The 22,684-nt window shown below is 40.1% G+C and overlaps 1 protein-coding gene across 11 annotated transcripts in view; it reads right to left on the bottom strand.

The window, feature by feature from the left end:
- ADGRB2 (adhesion G protein-coupled receptor B2) overlaps positions 1-22,684 on the bottom strand; it is a 744,603-nt gene that overhangs the window by 198,522 nt on the left and 523,397 nt on the right. For 10 of the 11 annotated variants that reach the window (XM_073615398.1, XM_073615399.1, XM_073615401.1 and 7 more), the window contains 3 exons: positions 19,807-19,971; positions 13,173-13,337; positions 2,807-2,971 (listed from right to left, as the gene is read on the bottom strand). In XM_073615398.1, coding sequence (XP_073471499.1) covers positions 2,807-2,971; positions 13,173-13,337; positions 19,807-19,971 — 495 coding nt within the window. The remainder of the gene's footprint in view (positions 1-2,806; positions 2,972-13,172; positions 13,338-19,806; positions 19,972-22,684) is intronic. The other variant, XM_073615400.1, reaches the window with a different exon arrangement.

Raw genomic sequence — 22,684 nt, 5'->3', positions numbered from 1 at the left:
TTACACACATTTCTACTTACCCTGTGTGCCCACCCATGTGAAATGTTTTTGTCTGCACTTTAGAAACAGCTCTTAGGAATTCCTCTTCACTATTTACTCACATACTCGTTCTTGTTGTCATCACCTCTGTAAAGTGTGTGCCTGAACGGGCAGCTTTGTCCAGTAAAGAACACTTTCTGGTCTCATACAAGGACAAGGCAGAAATAAGGACTAGAGCCTTCTTCTTTCCCAAGGGGGTTACAGCCTTTCACTTTAACCAGGAGTTTGTACTTCCATCCCTATCTTCAGCCCCAGTACACAAAGAGATTTCCCTTCATTGTCTGGATGTAGTTCACACTATGCAAGTCTGTTTTGCAACCACTACCTCTCTTATGCCCTGTACACACAATAGGATTTTCCGACAACAAATGTTCGATGGGAGCTTGTTGTCGGAAATTCCGATCGTGAGTAGGCTCCATCGGACATTTTCCGTCGGAATTTCCGACAAACAAAATTTGAGATCTGGATCTCAAAATTTTCCGACAACAAAATCCGTTGTCGGAAATTCCTATCGTGTGTACACAATTCCGACTCACAAAATTCCACGCATGCTTGGAATCAAGCAGAAGAGCCACACTGGCTATTGAACTTCAATTTTCTCGGATCCTCGTATGTGTTGTACGTCACTGCGCTCTTGAAGTTCGGAATTTCTGACAACATTTGTGTGACCGTGTGTATGCAAGACAAGTTTGAGCCAACATCCGTCGGAAATAAATCCAGGATTTTGTTGTCGGAAAATCCTATCGTGTGTACAGGGCATAAGAATTACTGACTCTCTTTGTTATTCCCGATGGTCCCATTTTCTCATTCCACCTTTTCTCAATGGCTGAGACAGATCATCATTCGAGCTGGTGGTCTTAAGCAGCAGGTTGCAACTTTTCCTTTTACAGCGCACTCTGCCAGATCTTTAAGTGCTTCTCTGACTTTTCGGCATCAGACAACTTCTTCTCAGATTTTCAAGGCTGCCATCTCGTCTTCTGTTAATACTTTTGTTATGTTCTACCTAGTGGATGTTCAGGCCTTTTTTTGACACTACATAATGCATAATGTCCTTTAGGTAGCTTTTTGAGCTATTGGCAGTTCCCAGTTTGTTTGTAGTAGGGCCTGTTAATCTTTTTTGTGTGATATGTTGTCCAAAACTCAGTTAGTCTGTTTTTGAACATCCCAAACGTCTCTGAATCCTGCGTCCTTTAAAGAACGAGGGATTTTTGTATTCACCGTAAAATTCTTTTCTCAATAGTTTTTGGTATACTTTTCTGGAAACAGATTCCACCCTCTTTGTTTATGATCTTGTTCTTGGCACTGCTTTGTTACAAAACGTAATTATTGTCGGAGTGGGAGAGAATATACCAAGCTGGTAACTGTTTTTTTTTGTATGCCAGTGTCCAAACCCACCAGTAGGAAACAGTATAAACCAAATGTCTCTGAATCCTGTATACCCTAATGAACTCCAAGGAAAAGATATTATGGTTTAACATTTCCTTTACTGTAGTTTAGGAAAACATATAGTTCATACATTTGATTCTAAATCTAATAAAACTAGTATGCTATTTAAGGTGAAATTAATTATAATGATATGTTTCCTGGCTGTGTTACTACATCCGCATTTAAGGAGGATTACCTGTTTCAAGAACTTAGTAGGAATCTTATAAGGTTATACAATAAGCATTATTTAGCAACACAGGCAAAGAGTAGTGATGGAAACAAGAAAAAGGAGGGGGGAACCCACCCAGGCCCCAGGATAGCCAGCAAAAGGAAGAAGCTACCACGTTGCGTGATCAATGAAAAAGAAACTTTATTGGAAAAAATATTTGGAGTAGTGCAGCTGTGGCCAGTAGAGAGCACTGGTTCAAAAGATCATGTTGACACTGCTGCCAGAGGTGTTTGTACGGTGTAGTGTCATGCTGACAGTGATGTGGGCTGCACAGAGAAAAGAGAGAGAGGGGGGTCCCCAGCGTCTAGGGCATCAAAATGTCAATGCGTTTCGTGCTGCAAACCGAGCACTTCATCTGGACCAGCACGAAACGCGTCAACATTTTGATGCCCTAGATGCTGTGGCAGGCTTGCAGGTGCCCAAAGGCATTTCTATCAGAGACTGAGGGGGAGGGAAGGTCCACCAGCGTTTTGTTTTTAGTATTCAACGTTGTTTTATGTACGCAGTCTATTTATTGTTAATTGCTTTGCACAACTCATAGATATCGCGGAGGAACGGATCCCACCTGTGTGGTCAACCTCCACACATGTGGGTTCCCTTTTTCTCTTTTTTAACTTATATCCAAATATTTTTTCCAATAAAGTTTCTTTTTCATTGATCACACAACGTGGTAGCTTCTCCCTTTTGCTGGCTATCCTGGGGCCTGGGTGGGTTCCTTCCCCCCCCCCCTTTTTCTTGTTTCCATTGCATTCCTTGCTACATGGGAGGTAGCCCGTCCAACGGAGGAATCGTTCTGATCATATGTTTACATAATTAATTTTTCTCGAGCAGATTCATTACAGTGGTTTTTATTATTATTCTTCAAAGAGTAGTGATTTGCTGCAACCAACCAGTACAATTTTTATGATACAAAACAGACATAGGATGCTAATTAACTGGTTGCTCAGGATAACTACACATCAACGCTCTTTGTATTTCATTACATGTGCACATATCCAAGTGTGTGATATCACCTGTGTGATACACACAGAGGACCTCTTATAAAGCAATCCCTAACCTCCACAGAATGGGCATGTCTGCTCAGCACATACAGCAGATGCAGAGAGTGGGTACCTGGGCACTTCTTTTCATTGCACGTCCTGACCTCGTCCCCGGAGCCCTCGCACGGGTATCCTTGCAATCCTGTTCCCTGACACATCCGGTAGCGACGCTGCCAGCCACTGTCACATGTCTTGGAGCACAAGCTCCAATGATTCCACGGGCCCCATTTTCCATCAGCTAGAGAATGTGAAGGGGGCAGGAAGCAGAGGAAAGTGTAAACAGGATCGGGATCACAGAAGGATATCAAGAGAGGACAGGGCAGAGGAAAGTTAGAAAAAAGGTAAAAGGGTAGAAATCAGAGAAAGTAGCAGGATGTGTAAACAGAATACAGAATAAAGAGGAGCATAAATGGGGAATTAAGCAGAAGGAATAAGGAGAATTAAAAATAAGTGTAATGTGAGAAGAATTACTTGATTGCGCAACATTATAAAAATCAGAAAACTGAAAATGTCATTAGGTATTAAGAAAGAGTTGAATGGTTTGAAATGTGGAAGAATGAAAAAGAAGCACACAGGTGGTAGTAATTGTGACTAATCCTTTGAAGCACAGCAGTACCCAAGTGTAATGCAGGGCAGTGAAATCATCAACCTTATAATATGCATTTGTTAGCTATCTTGCTCTTTGCACAAGCTCGACTGTATTTCTTTGTAGGTGTTCAGGTCCCAATTGATGTCTTTCAGGGGCTGTAGCCACAGAATCTACACACAGCTTACAGAATGCAAGAAATGGTGCTAGAATTGAATCATGTGCCCTCCTAGATCACCTACTATAATGCCACCTATAGATATTTGTGGCCAAACAGTCTTGCATGCAACATTTTACGCTACTATTTTTGGAAGGCTCATTTCAAGCTGAAGTTTAGTACATTTTTTGGGACACACAGCACCAGTCTAAAAATGTACTTGTAATGAAGTGTACTGCTGAATAGTGTAATAATTACATAGTTTGGTTGAAAAAAAGACACAAGTCCATCTAGTTCATCTCCCTTCAGTGATGTCATAAACTCCTCACAGCTGTAATCTTTTGGGACTGCCGTGATGAAAGGCTATGGCTGCGACTCTGAAGGATCACACTGTTGCCTTTTTTTCCTTTTGGCTATTCACAAAACTCCTAGTATTTTTTCCCTAGAATGCAGGGTGTTCTGTGAATAGAAGAGGGGCAGATGAATGACAGGACTGCTGTCTGCCATTCACACAAATTCTGGGAAAATAATTAGAAGGAATAGGCAGAGGAGGGCAAGCGGTGTGATCCTTAATGGTTGCAGTCACAGACCCTTGTCCATGCAGCATCAGAAGATCACAGTTGTGGAGAGTAACTGATAGCTAGTTGGACCTGAGATATGCTTCATTAGAGGTACATTATTAGACTGACAGTGTATGCCCTAAATATTTTTGACCAGACTTCAAGTGATTGTAAAGTCTCGTTTTAAAAAAAAAAAAAATAACAAACCTGCTATACTTACCTCCTCTGTGCAGTTGGTTTTACACAGAGCAGCCCGGATCCTCCTCTTCTCGAGCCCCTCTTTGCTGCTTCTGGCCCCTCCCTCCTATCGAGTGCCCCCACAGTCAGCAGCTTCCTATGGGGGGCACTGGAGCTGAGTTACAGCTCCATGTGTCCATTCAGACACGGAGCCCGATCCGGCCCCACCCCCTATCTCCCCTGATTTGCTGACTTTGATTGACAGCCGCGGGAGCCAATGGCGCCACTGCTGTGTCTCAGCCAAACAGTAGTGTGTCCCGGATGGCTTAGATATTTGTGGACATCACTGGATAGAGATGGGGCACAGGTAAGTAATTAGGGGGTGCTGGGGTGGCTGCTACACACAAAAGTTTTTTTTTTATCTTAAATGCATTAAAATAAAAAATCTTCTGCCTTTACAACTCATTTCAGCTTTTATGTCTTAGGCCTCATGCACACAGGACGTAATAAAAAGCAACATTTACAGGGGTTTCATTTTTCAGCCTGGGTTCACACTGCGATACGGAGCAGCTCACAGCAGGGGTCCAGTGCGTCCCTGTTCACCATTTCAGGTTCAAATTCAGTCCAAATTTTTGGCTGAATTCGGACCTGTAGCAGACTAGAAGACACACAGGACTCCTGTGCAATTCGCTCCAGAGCCGATCTGAAGATGTGTGCACCGGCTCCATTGAGAGCCAGTCAAAATCTCCGCATCCAATTCGCAATAGTGCGAACCCAGCCTTAACAAACCTCTATGTGCTTGGCCACATAGGCATTTACAGACATATTAGAAGAGGAGCATTTAAAGGCTGAAAAAAAGCACCACCAGCATGTTCAAGAGAGGAGTGTTTAGGCAGAAAAAATGCTGAATGCTAAAAAAAACCCTATCTAAGTGAACCTAAATGCGTGTTTAGCACTTGATCATTGATTCCAATAAATTAATATTCTGGGCAATGGAATGAATGCCAAAATGCTTGACATGCCTAAACGTGTTTGCAATGTGCAGCTTTAGGCACGTATTTTAATCTGCGTTTTTCTCCCCTGGAGCAAAGGTGTCTAGGGGAGGAATAAAAAAATGATGATGTGCATGAGGCCCTACTGTTGTACTGTAGATTGCAGAGTGGTGAGCTACATTCACTTGTGTACCCCCCTGTGTTTACAATTCCATAGACCCAACTATCCTTCTTGGGACACCTTTTTCGTATCTGCAGCAAGTGTGCTTGCTTGCTAGCCTTTATGGCACTCTCTTTTCTTTTCTTAGTTTTTAAAATATTACAAATGAATGCTTCACGCTGTATGGGCCACAGCTCCCGCGTGAATGAGGTCTTAAATAAGAGGCAGGTACTGTGTGTGACAGTAGTGCATGACAGTAGTAGGGGTGATCAGGTACTGGTAGGCTGAAACAAACCGATGGTAGGGCAGGTTTGTCCTACTTTTCCCAAAGTGACAAACTAATAGAACCAAAGCACACCCAGCAGATAGTTGACTGGCTGGAAAAACTTTCTATACCTACAACCTCCCAGGAGCAGAGCAGCTACCACTGTTCACTTTTCTCTCCTCCTCTGTGAGGCTGTCCATGAAGATTGCGGTTCTGTAACACTATATTCAGCTTTAACACATCCCCTGAACCTGTAATTTAAAGGATTTGTGTAGCCCTTAAGCTAAATTAAAAGGCCCTCTCCCTGCTTCACATTATTTTGCTTTTATAATTTTGTTATTGGTACATATCCCCATGATAGTGGGCTCAATTCACTAATGAATATCTTATGAGATAATTGAATCACGTGACACATTTTCTCCAATTATCTCATGAGATGCGGAAAATGTCAATTCACTATCACCGCATGAGGTATTTACCTCACAAACCAAAATCATGAGGCAAATAACTCATAAAGCAGCGTTAAAGTCAATTCACTAAGGAAATAAATAAAAGTATGAAGTAAATAAGTAGTGGTCTAGGCATGAGGTATTTAAGGAATGTGAAAATATAATAGCCAATTTGGAGTAGTCTCTACCTTTTGGATCAGTTTCTCAACAGTAATACAAAAAAACACAGAACGCCTGGAGCGCTGCGAGTCTAGGGGCCAAGAAGAGTGTCAAAGTCCTTTGTCAAAGCGCATGCGTGCAAAACATGTTAGTCACGGCAACAGAACAGTGGATGCTTACACAACTGACTTCAGGACACCTTTCCCCTTCATTCAGCAGTGACGTCACAGAAGGTGCATAAGCTTGCTGAGAATATTGACCCTGCTCGGCTTGGTTGTTACCTCTGGGGCCATTTACATCACACAGGTTGCCTTTCTATCCAACTGCTGACCACCATCCAGCCGTGGCTTCCACCTGGAGCTGGCAGGTTTTGCCAGCAGCCAGTACGCTCCCCCTCTGGGAACTGAATTTTCTCCCCTCCATTTCCTTGGATGGTGATTGATGTTCAAACCATCTCCAGGCAAGTCTTTTGGATAATTGTTTCTCCCTTATCCACTCCGAGGTCACTGGTAGCGTTCACTACCCTTTATTTTAAACTTTGACTGTTCATCCATTTTTTAACTTTAACAGTACTAAGTTGGAATTTATTTGCTCATTCTTTCAGAGCGCTGCATTTTGTGTTTTTTCTCAACAGTAATGCAAAGAAACCCAAATATGGAAAACACAGAATATTTGGGGCTGATTTACTTAAAGTATAACTAAAAGCAAAACTTTTTTTTTTTAGTTTTGGATAAAGTTGAGATGGATTAGCACCCCTTTCAGGTTTTTATTGCTGTCTGTGCCCCCATTAGGGAGATTCACCCTCTCTATTTGTCCTGTTTACCTTTATCATTGAAAGTGAAAGAAAATCCCACATTTTGGGTTGTCCCCAGAAAAGTAATAGAGCGGAAATCTTCCAATGGGGACACTGGTTCTGATGACCCGGAGGGCCCCGAGGGATTCTTTTAATTTGAAGGGATTTCCTCTCACTTCCTGTTTTGGCTATGGGACAGAAGTGAAGGTAAATCTGACCAATGACAAAGCTGTCTTTTTTTATTGGTGGAAAAACTGTATTTATATATGTGTGTGATTTTTAAAACTATTTTCATTCAATATTTGACATTTAGAAAGATATTTTGTATTTACTAATTGTATTTATTTATTTAGTGATTGTAAAGTCTTGTTTTTCTTTAGGCAAAAAAAAACAAACATGTTATACTTACCTGCTCTGTGCAGTGAATTTGCACAGAGCATCCTGGATCCTCCTCTTCTCGGGTCCCTCTTCTTCAGTGCTCCTGTCCCCTCCCTCCTGTCGAGTGCCCCCACAGCAAGCAGCTTGCTATGGGGGCACTTGAGCCGAGCCAGAGCTCAGAGCCATGACCCGGCCCCCTTTCTCTCCTCATTGGCTGACTGACTTTGATTGACAGCAGTGGGAGCCAATGGAACCATGTTGCTGTCTCAGCCAATGAGGAGGAGTGCTTTGCAGGTCGTTTTAACCCTTTTTCAGCCGCTAGCGGGGGTTAAAACTGCCCTGCTAGTGGCCGAAAACCCCCACAAAAACGTCACTAAAGCGCCACTAAAAATAACGGCTCTTTACCGCCGACAGCGCCGACGCCCCAGTGTGACAGGGGCCAAAGTAATTTTATCTCCGATTTTAGGAGTAAAAAAATGTTTTGTCAATTGAGGCCAGTATCCTGCTTCCTATGTCTCTTTTTTGACAGCAGTTTGTTTATTAGCCCAGCAAAAAGAATTAAATAACTAACAGGATTACCCCTGTAGACTTTAATAGAGTTCAGGTAAAAAATTTGAATCTTTCAGATTTGAGATTTTGAGGATGTTTCGCAATAATGGCTGTGGATCAAACCCAGGCAGGTCCTCTCATCCCTATTTATCATGCCTTTAAGAAAGCATCCCTATAGACAGCCTATGCCAGTTCACATTTTATAAATCTCTACCTACATAAATGCTTCAGAGAGATTAAGATTACCTGTAAAGTTGATGATTTTTGTTATTGCTTTACAATATTGAATTTTACAGTATAGAGAAGCTGAACTTCAAGGACATAAGGAAAAATGTAAGAAGAGAGAGGGAGTGAAAGAGAGAGACAGCTGTTTCTAGAAACAGAAAACATCTTAAGAGATGTAACAGCAATAATATGGGTGGAGACTTTTACCACTTGTGAGCAAGAAGCTCACTCCCTACTGACAACTGCCTCAGGTGAAATGCACTATAAATTAAGAAAATGTTATCAAATACATTTTTAACTAACCCAGTGGTTCTCAAGCCCTGTCCTCAGGGCCCACTAACAGGCCAGATTTTAAGTATTACCTTGGGGAGATGCAGACTAAAATACTGCAATCACTGAGCAGCAAAGGATATCACCTGTGATGTATTTCAGTTAACCTGCAAACCTGGCCTGTTAGTGGGTCCTGAGGACCGGAGTTGAGAACCACTGAACTAACCAGTGATTAAAATCTCATGTGAGGTCCCAATATATGTACAATTTCAATTGCCAATTCATATTTTTTACACTTGCAGCTATCTCCCGACAATGGGTTTTGTTTTTTGTGAAGTGAGGAAAGTTTGAATCCTCTGACAGGTTTATTGCTGTTTATGACTCCAGGAACTTTCTTCTAGCATTGTGTCCTCAAGTGACACGTGAGCAAGAATTGGGGCCATAGGCACAGGGTGGCACAGACAACAATAAGAACCTTGTAGAGAGGTTCTAACCTTTCATGACTTTAGGTTAAAACTTCTTTCATCATTCCCATTGAAGAGTTTAACCATTGCTTCTATTCCTGTGAAGGCTCTCATTTATCTAGGTATGGTATAGCTAGTAATAGTTAGTCACATTGAACTGAACTTGTTCTGTAATGTTGAAAACATTTTGATGATTATCCAAGCAATTGAATAGAGAAAAGGGGACTTGGGCCTCATCCAGAAAAATACAGAGAGAAATACTGTATTAGGTGATTACCGGGGAAATTCCCCAGTATCCTAAAAAGATGGACTATAACGACCACAATGGGGAGACATATCAAGTAAAATCAAAAAGGTTTTATTGACCAATGTAAAAATCTATTTCTCAAATAAGATCTCAATGCATTATTGTAGTCTTCCCCCTTGTTAGGGGGTTATCTTTCTTAATTGAGAAATAGATTTTTAAATTGGTCAATAAAAACTTTTGTATTATACTTGATATGTCTCCTCATTGTGGCCGTTATAATCCGTCATTTTAGGATACTGGGGAATTCCTCCGGAAATCACTTAATATTTCTCTCTGATTATCCAAGCAACTTATCAGCAATCAATCAGAAATCAGCTCTCAATACACCCACTTAAAACGTATAAATTCTTAAAAAAGATTAGTAGAATTAGTTAGCCATTTAGAAATAGATAGCCTTTTACTATCTTTGTATTAAGTACTACTTAAAGCGGAGTTCCATCCAGAAATGGAACTTCCGCTGATCGGATTCCTCCTCTCTTTGGTGCCACATTTGGCACCTTTCAGGGGGAAGGGGGGAGTAGATACCTGTCAAATCCAGGTATCTGCTCCCACTTCCGGGTATAGATTTCCGCACTTTGTGTGGCGAACTACGCAATGTCCGGCCCCTCCTCTTTCCTCCCTGCTGTCTTCTGGGAGACACACAGGTCCCAGAAGACAGCAGAGACCATTCAGATCACGCAGCACGACTCACGCATGTGCAGCAGGAAACAGGCTGTGAAGCTGCAAGGCTTCACTTTCTGTTTCCCTTAGTAAGGATATTGAGGCCTGCACCAGGAGCAGAGGGATAGGTCGGCTTCGGGTGAGGACATTGTGAGCTCCCTGGACAGGTAAGTGTTCTTATATTAAAAGTCAGCAGCTGCAGTATTTGTAGCTGCTGACTTTTATTTTTTCCCCTGGTGGAACTAGTAGTACTGGTATCTTTAGTACTATTAGCCTTTCCATTGCTTCCCTGCCCTTTCACCCCCTGTCACTGACAACGAAAGTGAGGGGAAATCTACTCAATGGGGACACATACAGTAATAAAACAACAAAAAGAGTTTATAAAATTTCCCTACCCTATGCAAAATAAAATGTTTTTTTTTTTTCTGGAGTTGGGCTTCAAATCAATGTAGTTTATTTGCATTTCAAATGAGACAGTTCGCAACTAAGGGTTAAATCTTGTATGCATAAGCTCCTAAAAATTTGTTTGTAGCTGCATTGCAGAAGGCTGGAGGACAATGGACATAACAAACATGGCTGAAGGGGAAGACAAGAACAGGAAGAAGAGGATGGGGGGACTTACATTGAACAGTTCATGCTGGATTATATATGGAGGAAAAAAAGGAGGAAATCCTATAAAGAGATTGTATAAACCAGTCTAGAGAATAAAATATGAACTATCTATGTGTCAATGGGAAGAAGGCAGATTGTTAATTATTTCAGTAATCTCAAGGTGTAATTGAGTGTGTTGAACAAAATTATTTTAGTAGGTTGAGATGCTGCCGTCTGATTCTACTGCCAAGGCTATAAGTGAGATTTCAATCACTTGTTAACAAGTGTTTTAACTTCTTGTAGACAGTTGTTACATTTGTAACACTATGATTTCTTTTGAGCAGCTGCCATCAAGGGGTTACATACCTTGAAAGAAAGCGATTACAATTTTACATGTAAAGTTGACTTTATTTAGTATCTGAATCTGCTGCTTACACAGGTAATTTAGCATGCTTATCAGTCACACTGAAAGCTATCATATAGAAATAATTTATCCCAACGATGTGTATCCTACCATCTATTAAGCTTCCAGATTGGACTTTGGGGCCACAGAATGCTGCATTTCTGCCTCCCTAAAACCATTTCAGAAGAGATACCAAGTGCTGCACTAACATTAAAAAGAACCAGGCATGTCTGGGCTTATGCAAGAATCTGAAAATTTGTCTTATCTTTTCTAAATTAGAGAAAATATACACAAATCAGGCACCTATGGGTTCCCATATGCATAGCCCTAGGTGAGCCAAATGTGCCTATAGCATCTTCAGTCCCTAAAGTTGTGCTAGGCCCCGCCCTCTTGTTTGTCTTTTTATTGGTTAGTGAAGCAACATCAGCAACATAAGTCATTATTGTATATTAGAGCTCCCTGGGTTTTAGGGCTCTCAGAGATCTCTATAAAATATTTGACTCTGACTACAGCTATCTCTCTGCCTGCTGTTTAGAAAGCTAAATTAAGCAAATATTCACTTTAAATGATGATAAATGAAGGCTGACTTATGAAGAATTTATATTTGCCCCTTTGTTTAGCTTTATTTAAATTATATGTCAAGCCAAAGCTTTTTTATTCCAGTTTTGGATAATGGGCTTTTGAGGAACCCAAACAATACAACTAATATTAGTAAATGATCAAATAATTTTATTAATATCACTTTAAAAGGCAAATAAGGTGGTTTAAGATATGTTCCCAAATACAATCACTTTAGTGTCTCAACCACATATTTAATCCCATCCAGCACCTACTAGGTTCTCCTGTCTATATCATCTCAAATATATCCTGTGTTCCAAAGAGCTGGATATCTCGCTTTTGATATACTGTAATAATGCAGTTATATTGGCTATGGTACCTTCCTGCCTTAGCCCATAACCCACTATTTCTAATATTGTAGTTTTGGATAGAACAGGAGAGAATTAGCTCATCTGTGGGGTTTTTACTGTTTTCCAGGGTGCTGATAGAGTAATTTACCATTACTTCCTGTGTTGCCTATAACAGACATGGGACAGAAAAGGAGTAAGGCCTCATGCACACTGGAGGTTTTTACAGCTACTGTTTTTGTCATCAGACATTTTTTTCTACAGTCAATAAACTCCCCATCATGTTATCCTATGTGTCCATGCACTCATAGGCTGTTATTAACTGTTTTTGGCAGGGGCACTTTTGGGCTGTAAAAAAAAACACCAAAACTAGTGGGTTCTGAAAAGAGTCAAAAAACGTAGATAAACGCTCAAAAGCGCATCTTACTGGCGTTTCTTAGCGTTTTTGATCCCTGAAAAACACTAAAAACGCTATTGCAAAAATGCTGAAAAATGTTGAAAAACTCACTGCAAAGCTACTGGCGTTTTTATAACGTTATTACAATGTCCAGTGTGCATGAGGCCTAAAGGTGCAACAGGGACAAAAATAGAAAAAGAAAAAAAAAAAAGCAGGATTTTTTTCTTTCTCCACTCTACTAAAAAAAGCATTTTTATTTCTATCAGAGTTGCTGATGGAGAGTTCCACTCACTTTATTTTTAGTAAGACACTGTTGAGAACACTTGCCTACTCTATCCAAAACTAAGAGATAACGATTTGACTTGACATGCACTTTATTCTCCTGAGTCTGACTTCTCAACTTCAAAGTCAGGAGTCAGGTGTCAGCTGAAGATTGAAATCTGCCAACCTGTGACCTCATAGGTTCTCCCAGCTACTGTGAGAACATTACTGTGTTCAATAATAGAGCCTCTTAGATATGAGGATTCGGAATTGAAACAGCTAGATGGCTTTGTAGCTGACAGGGTAGCAATCATCACGTGACATCTTACCCTTGACCTGCAGCTAAATCCTTGCCATGAAAACTGCAAGTTTTAAGCAATTTGAATAACTCTCAACCAGCTTTTGGTTGCAAAAATAACTGAATGGAACAAAGACAATCAAATAGAGATAACTTTAATCTATCATGGTTTTGATTGACACTGACACTGGTGAATTTTTCTAATCTATTAGCAAAAGCTGGTTGAGATTTCAAAAAAATCTCTATGGCCATCATAAGTCAGATTGTGACAAAGTAAATAAGGGGGCACATTTAAATCCTTCCTACATAATCCTTCATGAACATTTAGTAATGAAAATTCATATTCTTGCATAACCTCTGCCACGTCTTTTTCTTTTCAAGCATGAAGCAGCTTTTCAGCAGTAACATTGCCTCATTCCAAAGGCCGAATTACCTGAACATTCTGGATTACTGCACTCCTTCGTGTCCGTTTGCTGTCCCTTACACTCTGCTCCAGCTTGACTTGTGTTGCTGCACTTTCTACTTCTTTGTTGGGTCCCATTGGAACACGTCACTGAGCATCTTCCCCAAGGGCCCCAGTCCAGCCATATCCCCTCCACTGAACAGAAAGAGAGAGAAAGAGAAACGCTGAGTGAATTTAGCTGTCTCAGACAAACAAGCCAGCTGTGCCTCCCTCCCACTGGAAATAAATGCACAAAGGCTACGCACAATAAATAATATTTAGTGTGCAATCGCATCCTCTAAGTGGAACCTCATAAAAACATCCTAAAGCGAGAAATCTTCCACCCTCAGTGGGGACATCCCTTGACAAGGACAGAAGGAGGAAACAACCTTTCAAGTGAATGAGATGAATTAATCATGGGCACATAGGTAGCCAGTGATAGATGGGGTCAGGGTTCTGGAACAGTGGCTCTTAACCCCTTTTGACTGCTGCGTAAGGAATTCATTGCCCTGTACTGCTCCTTGGATCTTAGAATCCTGATACAAATGATGGAATTCAATGTCTGGAGACCAAGATACTTGGCCTGTGAATTAGGCAGTAATGATAGAAAGACAGAGATTGTGACAACAGATAGAATAGATCTGTCCCACCCAGCCTGCTCTTTTTTCAACATTCAGTTATATACAATCTTTTTTTAAGCTGTCATTTTATAGAGGTTTTATTACATTTTCAGGTACGTTGATGTAAAAGACACTCTTAGCTGTTTGGGCAGATTGCTAGTGAGGGGTTAAAATCTAAAGAAAATATTCTTTACTTTATAGGACACCTTAAACAAACAAAAGCATTAACTTGTTTAAGAGAAATAAACGATTAACGGGATAGGTTAAATGCGAGATATTTTGTACAATGAATGCAATAAATTGTAGACTCAATTCTTATTGACTTAAATGATATATTTAGCTTTATTTAATAAGTAAAAATGGTAATAACCCCAAACCAATCAGAAACCAGTTGTCATAAGTTTCTCAAGGCAAGTTCATGTACTTTACACCCTTTCCCTCTATTTGTATTATGTTTTTAAATAACGTGTTTCAGGCCATGTAGCATTCCATAGCACAGAAAGGGTTAGTCACCTGCTATGGTGCCCCAGATACACTTTTGAGAGTTTTCCACTGCACATAAAGTCCGACATGATAAATGTGTTTAAGTACCTAAGGAGACAATATACAGATTAAGGTCAAACATTATTGTGGGCAAGTTTGGAAAGTCATACGGGAGCCCATAAAGAGAAATGGATTGAGGGTGAGTTTTCACATAAATCAAAGAGATCCACATTATTCCGCAGGAGACATTCTAGTTATGATAGTGAGAGACGAGCCAAGCTGCTGTATTCGTTAAAAGATGCCTAGCGATACAGCCTAGAAAGGTTGGTGCTGCGTGTGAGGTTTTAATATTTAGCAAGAGATTTACCCCCTGTTGACAGCTGCCTCAGCTAAAATGAATGTATTGCAAGTGAACCATTTAATAATGAAGGGTTAAATCTCATACATGCAAGTCATTTGAATCCCATGTTTAGCCCCCATCCAGTGAGGGCCAGGTATATGCATACTGTACAGGGAAGGTAATCCATATTTAAATATACTTATCGGCTGTACTTAGGTAAGATCACGTAATAGGTCAACCTGAAAGATATTTATTTATGTTCTTTTATTTAATAATTAATCTGTCAGCCCATACCTTATATTATTTGCTGCCTATTAATTTGTAAGAAGGTATACGGATACTAAACCTTCAGTGGAAGTATTGGTTCACTAACCTGCTCTATCTATTTTTTGACAGTAGCTCTAATATGTGCACTCATTGTAGCATTACGGAAAGAGTGTACTATATAAATGCACTCTAGTTATGTGTATAGAAACACTACGTCTTACAGTTCATTGAGTGTTGGTTTACTTCTTCGAGCTATCAGTGCATAAGTTTATATGTGGATGTGACAGATATTCAAACATTTATTATTGTACATCGCGTGCGGAGTGGATGGCACATGTTTATACAGTGTGCTACTTGGCTGCACATTACTGCCACATGATCACACCCTTAATTGAAGCAATGATGTGAACGTCAGTTTGTATTTCAGAAATGCAATACTTCAAAATGGCAGCTTTGGTGTTAGGCTGTTAGCTTAGGAAGGAATGCATGAATGGCACTATCATTTTTATGAATAGAGAAAATTGTACAGTAAATAAAAAGTGTAGAAGAAGGATTAACGTCTACACTAATGCATGGGTTATAACTGCATTTCATTTAGAGAAAATACCATCTTTCTCCTTTTTTATAGTTAGATATGAGGTAATGATATCAAATTCAGTATTCTTAATATTTACAAGGTAGGCAAGAAATGTACTTGTGAAAGCTAGGCTGTTTAGGCTTCAATCCCTAAGCACTACTGAACACTACAGGCGCTTGAATCTTTGTTATTGCACACCTATTAGAAAATCCTTCATTTTGTTGGTGTTTCTGATAAGTTACCTGGAGGGCTTGTAAAAAATATGTCATCACTGTGCTGCATATAGTTTGTGCAGAGAGAAGAGCTGCGGGTGGGTCTCAGCATGCTCACCCACTACAGGCTGGGTACAAGACCAGTTACCCTGCTCAGAGAGAGAGAAGTGGTGACTGCTCCTTATTACATGAAACTCCTGCAAATTGGCAAAGTGCAGAAGTTGTTCAGTGCTGGATTACTTCACATCTAAAAGGAAGACACAAAATACACCAAGATTCAAGTAAGAATATACAAACACCAGCCACTTTATTAGGTACACCCGTTCAATTGTTTGGTAACACAAATTGCTAATCAGCCAATCACATGGCAGCAACTCAATGCATTTAAGCATCTGGACGTGGCTAAGAAGACTTGCTGAAGTTCAAACTGGGCATCAGAATGGGGAAGAAAGGGGATTTAAGTGACTTTGAGCATGACATGATTGTTGGTGCCAGGGGGGCTGGTCTGAGTATTTCAAAAAGTGCTGATCTACTGGGACTTTCACACACAACCATCTCTGGGGTTTACAGAGAACGGTCCAAAAAAGAGAAAATATCCAGTGAGTGGCAGTTGTGTGGACAAAAAGGCCTTGTTGATGTCAGAGGTCAGAGGAGATGGGGCAAACTGGTTTGAGATGATAGAAAGGCAACAGTAACTGAAATAAGCACTTGTTACAACCAAGGTATGCAGAATACCATCTCTAAACGCACAACACATCGAACCTTGAAGCAGATGAGCTACAGCAGCAGGAGACTGCACCAGGTGCCTCTCCTGTCAGCTAAGCACAGGAAACTGAGGCTACAATTCACACAGGCTCACCAAAATTGGACAATAGAAGATTGGAAAAAAGTTGCCTGGTCTGATGAATCTCAATTTCAGCTGCGACATTCAGATGGTAGGGTCAGAATTTGGTGTAAAAACATAAAAACATGGATCCATTCTTCCTTGTATCAATGGTTCAGGCTGGGGATGGTGATGTAATGGCGTGGGGGATATTTTCTTGGCACACTTTGGGCCCCTTAGTACCAATTGAGCATTGTTTAAATGCCATGGCCTACCTGAGTATTGTTGCTGACCATGTCCATCCCTTTATGAATACAGTCCCATCTTCTGATGGCTACTTCCAGCAGGATAATGCACCATGTTACAAAGCTCAAATCATCTCACCACTGGTTTCTTGAAAATGACAATAAGTTAACTGTACTCCAATGGCCTCCACATTCACCAGATCTCAAGCCAATAGGGCACCTTTGGGATGTGGTAGAATGGTAGATTCGCATCATTAATGTGCAGCCGACAAATCTGCAGCAACCTGCGTGATGCTATCATGTCAATATGGACCACAAATCTCTGAACAATGTTTCCAACACCTTGTTGAATCTATGCCATGAAGAATTAAGGCAGTTCTGAAGGCAAAAGGGCATCCAATCCGGTACTAGCAAGGTGTACCTAATAAAGTGGCCGTTGAGAGTACATGCCACTTGACAATATTTGAATAGCTTGAGGTTCATCTTTAACCTTTTTGTCTCATAAATGCTTTATTCACTTACACCTGTGTATGCAATATAACATTGTTTCAAAACAACCCTGCATCAGATAAAATCTACTACTGGTTTTATGTTTGGAGCTGCTGCTCTGCCCCTTAGGCCCCAGCAGGCAGTCTTACTATAAACTGTGGCTAGCATGCAGGGGATTATTAAAATGTAACATACAGATGCACAGTTAAAAAAATGTTTTGCTTCTATGGCGTATATAACGGTTTTTCCATTTGTCTTATTATATGTAACCCCAAGTTCCTATGCAAAAGTTGAGATTCGCAATGTGAATTCTGCTTCCACAGTGATTGTCAGTTCTTTGTCCAAGTCCAAGATGAAGCACAACAGATGAAAAAAGAACAAGCTAAATCTGGGCTTGTTTTCTATTCCTTATATTCACACCACTTCTATCTGTCTTGTACAGTATGTTTTGACGTAGAAAGCTGTGTTAGCATCACTGCATGTCCATGAGTTGAATCGCAGAAGATCACAAGACTCTGTGCATCTAATCTTTATGTGCTAAGGATGCTATGTAAGATCTTCTGGAAGAATGTAAAATAAGGAAAGCCTAACACTGTTATCTGTTATATTATTGGAAAGCCCAATGGAAGTTTAAACTCATTTTTTTTGCTTGCTACCATTTTAATCCACTGCTGTGAAAAATATCAGTCTAGGACTAGGTGATCAAAATGTTTGAAGGGGAAGGGAAACACAAACAGTGAGCTAAAAGCATTTAGAACTGTAGTGTGTATATTTGTAAGATATACATGTTTGCAATTAAATGAACAAATCAATTTATCTAAAAGCATATTATAATCATTTGAGTAATTATACAACTCTCTATCCATCCAACGATCAGTCGGCATGACTTTTTTTCATTAGCTTCTAAAGATTTTAAATGTTTTACAGGTGCAATCTAAACCTCCGGTTGTATCTATAACCCTTTACAGTCCAAATTACTCAACAATTACATTTCCTGCAGCTCCAATATACATCCCCAGTGTTTTCATGAGAAGTCTCCTCTACATTTTACATATTATTTAGAAGTTACCCCCACTCCACACAGAAATTGCTAACAAAACCCCCCTTCCTCACAGCAGTGTTTTGAAATCCTAATCCTTTAGTTCCTAATCCCGAAACCCCCAATATTACCATAATTGCTAATTTCTCTGCAGTGAGAAAATTAAGCAACAGATTCAAATACCTCCCAACTGTCCCTCATTTGGTACCAAATCCATCTGTCCTTCTTTCTTCCTCAGGTGTCCCTCTTTTTGTCTTATGTACAGATATAATGTACTATTCGTCTACTGAAAGTGTTATTCTGCAGTAAACCTTCATCCCATCTCTTAATTATCTTATTTGCTATTTTGAATAACCAGTATAAAGAAAAAGTAATGATGGAAAAAAAAAGTTCTTGATATCCCACACCAAATCTTCAATAACCCACAATAATTGTCCAATCCCGCCATCCTGAAAATTAGCCAGTGTAAAAAAAAAAAAAATCTCAAAGCATGTGATGAACGGCAACTGCCACCAAAAACTCTGCGTACTCACTCACCGGACAGTAGGACAATGCATAGGCAGAGGTCAATACACGTTTGTTTCAATCAAGGTAGAAACCTCCTTCACTAATGAGCCTTCCACAGTCCCCAATATCTAAAGGTGGTAAAAGCTCCAAAAAGTGTAATATCGAAAGTGTAAAATAGTAAACAATGTAAACCAAGCCAGATAAAAAACCTACTGTGAATGCTGTTGGTAAGCTTTGTCAGGGCTGTCTCTGCTCCACAAGGCTGGCTGCTGCAGAGCTGCTGATCAAATTTAACCCTCTCAAAATTGAACCACTCTTCAAGAAATACAGCCCTGGAGAAGGGGGCTTTACTTGTCTTCATTTATCTTCAATAAATGACTACAAATTTCATCAAGTGAGATCTTTCTCTTTTTGGACATCGGGCGCTCCTCCCCAATCACCCAATAGCATGTCATGGCAGTCTGCACACTCATCCCAATGTGTCTCATGCTATGGGACATCCTCAGGAAACTTCCTCAGCCCCCAAGGACATGCTATAGGACGAAGCATGTCAGTAAGAGCTAGCAGACTGACGCCACACACTGTTGGAAAGCTTACTGATGGTGTGCTCTGTAAGTGTTTTAGCTGACTTTGTTTCCGTTGTTTACTATTTTAATAAACTGTCAATGATATTACACTATCTGGAGCTTTTCCTATGGATGGAGAGAGAAACATCTACCACCCTGGGGACTCAAAATTTCAGAAGTATCTTAAACCGATATCAAATATAGTGGCAGAATTCCCCTGAATCTATACTGCATTTACCCAACACAGGTCCTTACTATGTCTAAAGTCAGAATCTCTCTGGAAGAAATTATATGTGTATACAAGGAAGAAAATATGCTGTCCAGTATTGTGTCCAAAGTCAGCTGTTCATTAATATGACAACAAGATAAAACAGAACACATGACAACTTAAACTTTAGATTTAGATAACAACATAATCTTTGCAATGACTGCTTAAAAGTGTAGAATTTTTGTGTACCAGGGCATGTAGCTGTATTGTTGCAGGTCCGTGTCTCCCTCAGTGGACCACTACACAATGTCCCATATGGAGATGACACACAAGAGCGGGTGCGGACTTGTGTACCCTGACCACATGTTGTAGAGCAACCACCCCATTGTGACCATCCTTCAGCGGCAGGATCTCCTGAAACCAAAAAAGAAAGTAGTGAGTTAACAGAGAAATTTGTCGATGGCAACACATATTATTTGTTGGCTTTTGTACAGTAATTAGGTACAAGATGTCATCTTCTTTTCTGTTTTATTCTACTAGTTTCCATTTTGATTCAAGTGTTTTGCTAAGTCAAACATTTTGCCACTGGAGAATTTTATGGCTTGTCTATCTTAATTAGCAAAGCTGACAGATTTCTTTATTCCATGTACATCACTGTGCAGCCCCTAGAATGTCTAAACAGGTTTGTAAAGACAATGAGCACAACCTTTAGAACAAATGCAAGCCAATCAGAATTCTACCTTTAGTACCATGAGAGCATTGCAAAACAAAGCCAGGGACTTTACCAAGGGTGAGACAATGGTTAAAATCCACTCCTCCTGTGGGTGGAATGCATTAACACACTGAGAATAGAAATGTGCACAGCCTCACACATACAAATAAACACACACACAACACACAATGCTCTGACATAAGGGCATTATTAGCAAGCCCATAAATATTCATATAAGCAGCCTCTCTTTCCCCACTCAGATGCTTTCTGTCATAAGCACCCTTGGACTTCATCAATCTCCAGCCGAATACAAGAAGTGGACTCATAAATCAGAAGGGGCTGGAACCACTTCGTGCCTGAATCACAACCAGGAAAATGCTGAATAAATAAATTTGAACCATAGAATAAATAGATTGTTTTTCTTCTCTTGTACTCTTTCTAGTAACCCTCCAGAAAAAAATACATAAACACATAAATTCTACAAATAATCAGGTGTACGAGGTTTGGGGTGGCGACATTTTGTTGGGACAAAAGATACTCAATTTATTTGAAATCCCATTCTCTGATATATGTCCAGAATCTCTGAGAATTGCCAGTAAAAGGTATTTCCCCTGTTTACTAAACAGGGAAATATTATCAGAGCCAAAAATAAAGCTGAAAATAGGAAATTAGATTTTAGTACAGCCACCTCAGGGGTATACAAAATAGCAGCTCATTTTTTAGCCAGCAGTATGGGAAAACGCACAAGGCCAGAGATGTTTGGAGTGTAAACTCTTGTACAACTCTTATCCATTTTTCCATAGATCATTTCTCAGCGACAGCTTGCAACATTAATGCAACAGGGAGCTTTTACTGAACAATTCATCAGCATATCATGATATTTGTAATAGTCAGACTACAGAAACAGAAGGCAGCAATTAATTTCTTTACCTATTAGGAAACTAAGAAACGTATTGAACTTTGCTGAGATATTGGATGCTATTACAAAAATGTCACACGCATGAGTTAAATCTAAAGGCTTGCCAATCTTCTGTGATTTGTGTCTAAAATTATATAGATAGTGAAAGAGTAATACAGAACCTAGACTTATCTCCTACAAGGATAACACTCATGGCTATGTAATGCTATCCACAGACAAAACAATATTTCACTAGAGATACTGAATACATAAGTAGCATGTAGAAGGATTAAAGCATATCTAAAGCTGTTTTACATTCTGATAAAATGAGGAATGATTAAAAGCAAACCATTTTTTTTTCTTTTTTGCTGTTTTTTGCTGTTTGCATTCCATTGGGAAAATTTATCTTCCCAATGGAATGCGAACAGGAGTTCAGTGAGCAAAGAGGAGTCATCAGATCCATTTCAGACCTTAATTTGATTATGAGAGGTTTCTCCTCTATCCCCCCTCCCCTCCCTCCCCTCCACCTTTTGGGGAATTTTGGTCGACCCATGACCAATGGATACGAGGCAATTCCCCTTCCTCCTGCCTTGCGATTCTCTCCCCTTGAGGTTGAGCTCTGATTTTGTGCCCCAGTCTGAGCCAATACCCCCTCTACTTAGGGTTGCCCCCAAACCTGCTCAGCTCCCCAAGTCAATTTTTTGTTCTCAGCTTTGTTTCCTTCCCTCCCACTCCCCCCTCCCCCCAGTCCAGGTCCCCCCTTTCCGTCAACACTCTTTATTATTACATGGTTTGCTTTTATTTTTTCTTCTTTGTTGAAGCCTTCTTCTTCTTAGGGACCAGGTACCATTATTGTTGTTCCTCAATGTTAGTTGTTTTCTCACGTTTTTCCCACCACCCAGGGATCTCTAAAATTGGCATATCCAATCTTTTGCAAAATTTGTCCATTTCTTCTGGAAACCTTAAGATTTCTGAACGGCCCTCTTTACGCCCTATTAGGCAGGCTGGGAAGCCCCATGAGTACTGAATCTCACGGGTCTTCATTTGTACAAATAAAGGTTTCAGTACTCTTCTCCTTGCCAGTGTTTCCGATGCCAGGTCTGGGAATATCTGTAGTGCTGTTTCTTCATACTTTACAGTGGTTAACTTTTAGACCTTCCTAAATCTGTTCTTTATGTTTATAATTACGGAATCTCGCAATCACATCTCTCTGGATTTCTCCAGCCATTTCTGCAGGTTCTCTAATTCTGTGTATTCTTTCAAAACTTATTTTTTTCTGTCATTGATCCTCCCAGCAGTGGGCCAAATAGTTTGTCCATTTTGTCTTGTAGAACTTCTCCCTGTGTTTCAGATAGGCCCCGAATTCTTACGTTTTTTTTTCTATTGAGGTTTTCCTGATCTTCTACTTTATACCTCATATGCCTCTGCTCTCGCCATAAACCTTCCATCTGTTCTTTAAGTTCTTTTATTTCTACCTCTTGTATATCTAATATTTCCTGTTTCTTCCACTCTTTTTA

Source organism: Aquarana catesbeiana, linkage group LG02 (assembly GCF_042186555.1).
Source record: "Aquarana catesbeiana isolate 2022-GZ linkage group LG02, ASM4218655v1, whole genome shotgun sequence".
NCBI classification, from domain to species: domain Eukaryota; kingdom Metazoa; phylum Chordata; class Amphibia; order Anura; family Ranidae; genus Aquarana; species Aquarana catesbeiana.
Note: the sequence above shows the minus strand (reverse complement) of the source record. Positions and strands in the feature narration are given on the sequence as shown.